Source organism: Cylas formicarius, unplaced genomic scaffold (assembly GCF_029955315.1).
Source record: "Cylas formicarius isolate icCylForm1 unplaced genomic scaffold, icCylForm1.1 PGA_scaffold_6__28_contigs__length_40554024, whole genome shotgun sequence".
In the NCBI taxonomy this organism is placed as follows: domain Eukaryota; kingdom Metazoa; phylum Arthropoda; class Insecta; order Coleoptera; family Brentidae; genus Cylas; species Cylas formicarius.
Window position 1 is genome coordinate 1,722,597 of NW_026844347.1, and position 7,971 is coordinate 1,730,567.

Consider the following 7,971-nt stretch of genomic DNA (forward strand, 5'->3'; position numbering starts at 1 on the left):
GGATAATTTCCCTGTTACTTGGCCGTTCGAGCGATATTCGGTCTCGCAAGATGTTCTTCGTTAATAAAATGTATACCGTGTGTATTCATTAGAAATCACCAGGAATTAACCAAAAAATTAAAGACATCAAAATAAAGACTTGGTAACTAAAACTAATGTGTTCAAATATTGCTTGGTGTATATGGAAGAAGCCCTAAAGGTAAAGGTTTTATTTATTTATTTTACACCATTTTACAAATTTATGAATTAATTACATTATTATTAATATTAATAACCAAACTATGGACAGTAAAAAACTACATATCATTCAGGTGGTAGTACTACAAATCAATTTAATAAAATTTGTCTTAATTTAATTTTAAAACTATTTAAATAACACCGAGAAAATCAATGGTATTCTATTGATTTACAAAGCATGAGCATGTCAAGTATTACTCAGTACAGGAGACAAAAGGTGACTCCCTCTCAATTCTCTAGAAGGGACATGAAAATTAAAACAAAAAAAAACGCTCTCGCCTTTCCTATACTTAAGATACTTTAAACATTTGCTCATTACAGCGTCAATTCGGGTTTTTGAATTTCGTAAAAAGGAGACCAGATTGTTGACTCATACTCCAAGATAGAACGGACATATGAAAGAAACTATAATGATATGACAATACATCACAAATTCACAAAATCTCCAGACATTCTCGGCACCAGACCCAAGATACGGTTAGCCCGACCAATGACATCCTACAAGTGCCGCTCAAAACGATTCATCCATAATGATACGTAAATCCTTTATTACTTGCACAATCGTCCATTCTATTTAAGCAATCAGCAGTGTTTTTACTTCGAGAGAAAACCCTACCTGTACATTGGACAGTATTTAGTTTTTATTTGTTTAATCTGTAAAAGTGAATAATTTGACTATAAATGATGACCTACATCATTTACTAGAAGAAGAAACAGTTTTGGGCCCAGATGGGACCCCTGAGGCACTCCGAATATTACATCTATGTGGGGGAGAGAAAACAGCTGACCTTGACCTGTTGAATACGGCCCTGGAGATAGCTTGATAGCCACGAAACGAAACTCTAATACCTAACTTTTGAAGTTTGTTCTGTAATACTCTAGGTCTAGCAAATCAAACGCCACGAAGTTAGTATAAGTAAAAAGGTTCGTCACAGTAGAGCGGTCATTCACGAATCCATGCTGCTGCTCAACAATGATATCACCAAGAACTCCGTCCAGCACTGGCAAAACCATCATTACCAGTATCTTAGGTATTGCTAATTGTATGCAAAAAGGCCTGTAGTAGGCCTTTTTGTATATTGTATATCTCTCTGGGAATGTGTCTAGATTAAGGGACTTATTAAATACAACAATAGCGACTCACACGTAAACGACCATATCGCCACATTTTTGTAAAACAGCACGACCACCAAAAAACTAATAGTAATAGAAAAAGTATAGTATGTACATAGGGGAGGGTGGGACAAAGCGGACCCCTGAAAAATTAACCAACATTTTTGTTTCGTTTTTTCTTTCTAATTATAAATTATAGTTATTTTTACATTTTTAGCCCGTTCCTTAATACCAGCGGTAAAATGGACCTCTTAAAAATTCTAAAAAAGAAAACTATTCCATATTTTTTTGGCTTTCGAAAATTTTATAAATATAGTTACTAATCAGTGACTTTTTTTTATTAAATACTTTTTAATAAATAATTTTAACTATTATAGCCCGACGACCACCCTGGGACACAACTGACCTCTCATCAATAAAATAAATTAAGATAAATCGACTTGATAGTTAAAAGCTACAATCAATAATAAAAAGCTTAAGTTCTTGAACCAAATCTCCCGGTTTACAATGCTTTCAGCGCAAGCGTGTTGTCACTGGTACCTAACAGTATCGACGACTTTGATTTTTATTTTCCACTCCCCTCTGATTATTTTTGTCAAATATTTCCTAATATTATTCGATGAAAACAATTCAACAAATATTTGCTCTAAAATTTTTACTGCACTTTCGGCAGTATCCGATACAAGTTACAAACTACAATAAAAAATATGTATAAGGTAATGTTATCTTCTTATGATAATACTCCGTTTCCTCCCTTCCTTCCATAACTTTAAAACCCCAATAATTTTCGTATAATTTCTGACTCGATTGTCATATTCTTAGGCGTAAATCACACGCGACTAAGTGAATATATTCTTGCTGTTTTGCAAAAATGGACCCAAAAACTATTGGTTGTAGAAATATTTTTGTGTGCAACACGTTAATAAATTTCATCATTCGTTTATTAAGCAACTAAACAAAGAAATCAAAACTAACTTTGAACTGCAATTTGTTGCACAGAACGTGTTTTAATTACTAATTGAATTGCTCTGAAAGGTGCTTCAGTACAAGAAAAAATAAGATTTTTCGCGTTAGTCCCACTCCGTTCTCTGTACTGAATTCTTAAAATATAGAAGATCACTTCGTTCCCCCATCGAATATTTTGCATCTAACAATTGCTCCTGCTTTTGTGGCTACCAACATACTATCTTCTTTAATTTACAACGATCGGATGAGTCTCTAATACTTTTTCGATTTGCTGATTGGTCAAGTCCAAATGCCTCTGCTAAAGCACAACAGCACTGGATAGCCTGTACAAAGGCTACCTCGGTATCCATATGCCATGTTCATTCGAGGTTACCAGCTATGCCAGACTAAATGGAATCTAAATTATAGAACTGATATTTCTTTTTTAGGCGGCAGACTGCAGAAGAAAGAGAAGCCGAACGGCAGGCTGCGAACAGATTAATGTTGTCCCTTCAAGCTGAAGCTCTGACAAAGGGCTACATGAATGAAGGTCCACCGCCAGCTTCAGCGCCCAACGACACAGCATTGAGTGCTCTACAGAACCTTCAACCCTGGGCAGGACCTTACAATGCACCTCAACCCGCCCTTGCGGAATCCATGTGTTAACGCGAACGCAAGTAACGACCTGGTTTGGTTACTAAGTTGCTTTAGAATCGTAACGATGAACGATGGATATGTGATGAGGTGCAATACAAGAAATTTCGACTTCGGAGCGATTTTAAGATGAATGACAGACGATGTTTGTGCAATAAGATGAATTTGAAAAGACTCAATTCCAAATAGTGACTGCAATCTTAATCTTTCACGTTTTGCGGTTGTTGGATGCTGGTTTGTATCGGCGTCGATTATGATTCGCTTGTGCCACTGGAGTTAAATGAATGCACTTGTCACATATGCGACGTCGTTTAATTTAGCGATTAAAAGATGTAGACGCAACAATTAAATTATCGAGATGACAAAAAAAGTAAACTTTGTCGCAAATTTAATATTATTCCACAACACGCAACAAAACGCACTTCAAAATATTCTTTGTTGTATATTTTTAAAGCAACAGTTTGTTATGTTATTGTCTTTGTGCTTTTAAAAAAATATTTAGCCCTCATAAGGCATTTTCTAACATTAATTCATCCTAAAGTTTTCGCTACGTGTCAATATTTCAACTTTTTATGGTTATATTAAATGCGTTGTTTAGTATATCAGCACCTCGCTAAATTTCAAACGCGATGCTAATTACAAATGAATTTTGTTTTTAAAGAAATGTAAAACTTAAGACTAGTGGAATAATACATACTTGACAAAACACAACATCCTGTAGATTATTTTGTGAACGTGAACTTAACTTCTAATTATTGATGTGTTTTGTGGCAGCCGTGTGAGTGGGCGACGCAAACATTGATCTGTTAAAGTGCAAACCAAACCGGACTAAAATTTAGAGAAATAATTGCCTTCATTCTTAATGATCAGTAACAAAAAAAAAACAGTAGCATTTTTTAGATATCCATTATCAGCATTACTTTCTATTTAATAATTTACTTCCACCGAGACTTTTACTTACTATTATACTATTGGTTTAGTTATCAAAATCTTGAAAAGCAAAACAAATAAAATAAGATGTTGCATTGAATATTGCGTTAAACATTATTATTAATTAATTTCACTTTGATCTGAATAAAATTTAAAAAATTAGTGAGTTCATATTCATAATGATGTTTCATTCATTATTTTTTGAGGGGTAAACCACTAAATTATTGACGAATTCTAAAGAATTTTAAGTAGAAAAAGAGTTGGGGTGTACACGCTTCCCTCTACGGTTTACTTATTATTTTCGGTCAGATTCAAAATAATCAAACTCAAGGTAATTCTACGAGCAAATTCATTTTAAAGATAATATATCTGCAAATTCATTTTAAAGATAATATATCTAGTACACCAAACAAACTGATTATAACCAGAAAATTTGCAACAAAGCTATTACTTTTTGGCGATCGAAAGACCGAGCAAAATAATTAAAATAATATCCGCAAATTACTTGCAAAGGTGTAAGAACACATTTTCACCATTTATTGTAAAACAACCGTCAAAGACGATGTAAATAGTTTGTTAATTATAAATAAACGACATATGTATTTCGTGATGAATAAAACCGTACTTAATAGGTGACAAAAATGTTTTTTCTCATGTAATTATGGTAGTATATGATTTCAATTGTAGATAGCACAGAAATTATTGTATTAAAAATAAAATTGTGACACCATCGTTATGTTGTTTGATTGTGCTTTCGTGAAACACACGCAACCGTGTCCGTGAGCGGAAGTGACTGAAAATATTGTCGCTTTGCTGTCGGACTTTTTGATTATGCCGATTTTTTTTTAATTTAGGACTAGCCAATATTCATCTAAAATTTTCTCCAATTTCCTACTTATTCATCTTCACCTGAATACATTTTTAAATTTACAGAAAAATTTTCACATCTAGTTGATCGTGATTCTCAAAAATTATACCAACGAACACTAAGCCCGATGACAAACGAGCTTTCATTCGTAGCCACAAGGACGGAATACATTTTTCAAAAACTCATATTTTTATTTGCGAAAGTGGCTAATTAAATTAAATTATTGTTTTTATTTCTCCTACCTAATATAATCGATTGAAATAAAAAATAGGAAACTAAATTTTTTTTAGATCTTTGTTGATAATTGGTATCCACACGCAATCTTTCTGTCCCAACGAAAGATGTCGCCTTAATTGACCTATTATTTCTTTAATCTAATTTTGCTTTTCGCGATAATTTGTATAATTGTGAGAAAGTACGCGATCGTATTCGACGCCAAATAAAATAAATCCTTGAAAAGTAAAATAAGAAATAATATCACACCGTGGGTATTATTAATTAAAAACCTATTTTGCTTTATTCACCATTGGTTCGATATATAATTCCAATAAAATGGCGAAATGATTTAATAAATAAAACAATTTATAAATATAATTACGACAAGACAAAGTTTCTTTATTAACAAAGAAATGTGTTCAAAAAACTAACCAATGTCATAATACATTAGGCATAATTTTTGTAATTTTGCAATAGTAAGCACAAGAATGTTTGAACCACTGATAAACAAATTATTTTTATCTGAAAATTTTTCAATAAATAAAATATTTTCTGTCGTTATTCCCAAGTTTCTAATTATGAATTAATTATTTTCCATTGAGGTCTTCCAAAAAGATAAGATTTTTTAAAGCATAGCAATATTAATTATAAAATATGGCTCTCACAAACTGGCAAATTATAGTCGGATCTACTAAATGCACCAAATGTTCAAAAATCAGCACAAATGTACATTAATAGAATACGTGGAAGTTCCAAATTTTCTTTAAAATTCCAAATGTAATATTTAACACTTACGATAAGAACATTTCAATTAGCGAACAATATTTTAGATCCGTTTTATTATTAATAAAAATTAAATTTGTTTTCCGTTACCACTTTTGCTCCTGTTTTTGCTGAAAGTAAATTTAAACGATGTGAGTAAAATTAGGACTGACGAATTGGGCAAAAGTCAAGAAAATAAATACTCGAAATTGATTTCCAGACTCGGGGTCCGGAACACGAGGAAAGAAAACGTAAAACTTAAGTGACTTATTAGATATTTAATGGTGGTGGACAAGCGATTACGTTGATGTTCAGCACTTTTCCGCTTGGATTAACGTTCTCTGGATTCATTTTCCACAACGTTGCCGCTATGTATTTCACTTGCCATGTGCTATGACACAAACACATAGCGGTACACAGAAAGCATACATTAATTATTTTTTAATGCAAAAATATCGGCCACTTTATCCACTATCCCATAGCCTATGAAATTCTGGACTATGAAACCTTACTACATTTCTTAGCTTGCGTAGCCGGTATTATTTGTCATTATTTACCGAAACTCTCGCGTTCCATAACTAGCTCCTTAGAATTTTCTGGGCGATTTGAAAACCCTTTAACAAAATCATTTCTATCCAGGGAACTCCATCGGAACTGGAGTGGCAACAGCGCGGATCCCGTGGTTTCCACCAAACGAATCGGACAAAAACAAAACACGAAGTGAATCCGTTTCTGGCAGTTCGCCGATAAAACTTAACTGTTTATGAACACTTGTTTGGGTTACATTTTTTAGTCTAAGGTACGAACACAAACAGTGTAGCAAGCGGTCTCGGCAAATTTGAAAGGGTTTGCGTGTTTTCCACAGACTTTTAATGTCTAGTGTAAACTTGAAAAAGGAAAACAGTGTACTTCAACATTACAAATTTTCGAAGTCAGAGCTTGAAAATCTTGTAAAGTTTATAAAACTTTATCGAAATTGTTAGAAATCATCTTTCTGCTCCACAGAAACTGCAAGTATAGCGTTCAGCAATATTTATGTTTGTCGGCTTCACGAAGCGTAGTAAAAGAAAATTTTTTTACAGTCAATAACAAATTCTTACAAATAACCAAACTTCCCTTATTTAAAAAAAATATACAGGTTTTGGTTTTTGGAGTAATAAAAACATCTTGTATCAATACCTCCTATAAGATGAAATGCCTATAAGGTGACTGCCATGTTTTTTTGGGAAATTGGAAACAGGATTGGCTTGAGTCATCAGCACAACCAGCGCAATATGACGACTACAGATCGACAGATAACCAAGAGATCGATTTATCCAAGAATAAAACAGATTAAAGTCATATACCTTCAACGGTTATTATTGGCATCAACCAATTGACAGTAAGTGACAGCTACGTCTGGCACGATGTCAAGAACTAGGTGATCGGAAGTTAACCAGTAGTTTTTGGTGATGATCAGTCATGTTTTTGGTTGCAGGCTCACGATATTCGTAGAAGAATCCTCCGAAGGCGTACCAAAAGACACCACCTTTAATTTTGCACGGAGCGTGGGAGTGTGCTTGATAGAGTTCTTTTGGTTTGCGGTGCCATAACAGGTAGAAGCAGGTCAGCTCTAATTTTTTAGGGAAAAACATAAAACACCCAATTCTACACTAATATCCTGTTACAACCTGTTTGAACAATATCAGACTACATATCGCAGCTACTAGAAACCTCCTTCGACTGACTATGTGACCCTTGTTCTGTGGCTCGCAAGGTATGAAATGTATGTATGAAATATGATGGATAAAATGCTGAGGCGCTTGCCATATTTTATGCGATATGTACAATGTCTAAGTCGTGGGTTATAAATCCTACTATAGGCAGATATCGATAATCTGATTTGCAGCCAACCATCGATTGTTTTTATATTTTGGCCATTTAAGTCCAACAATATTTATAAAATATATGCACATATACTGGACGTTGCCATTTCTATGGTCCACAAGATATAATCAAAAATATCAAAAACCCAAATAAGAACATACACAAAAGAAATTTATACATAGAGTCAAAATCTTTTTTTAATGCCGACGGATTATAACCAACCAAACATTTTACAAATGACACGAGACGATTTAAAGAGGTTCTTCGCGGAGGTGGTCTAAAAACGAGACTTTGTCTAGACCGATAAAATAAAAACACACATTTCCTGTGCTACCTGTAATCTGATAGAGTCAACTTCCGGCCAAACGACACTTTCATTG

At 33.7% G+C, this 7,971-nt stretch overlaps 1 protein-coding gene across 2 annotated transcripts in view; it reads left to right on the plus strand.

Annotated features, from left to right (window-relative positions):
* The window catches only part of LOC132703138 (T-cell leukemia homeobox protein 3), a 52,869-nt gene extending 48,267 nt beyond the window's left edge, over positions 1-4,602 (plus strand). For both annotated transcript variants that reach the window (XM_060672231.1, XM_060672232.1), the window contains exon 3: positions 2,745-4,602. In XM_060672231.1, coding sequence (XP_060528214.1) covers positions 2,745-2,961 — 217 coding nt within the window. In that variant the 3' untranslated portion in view covers positions 2,962-4,602. The remainder of the gene's footprint in view (positions 1-2,744) is intronic.
* The last annotated feature ends 3,369 nt before the right edge of the window (positions 4,603-7,971 follow it).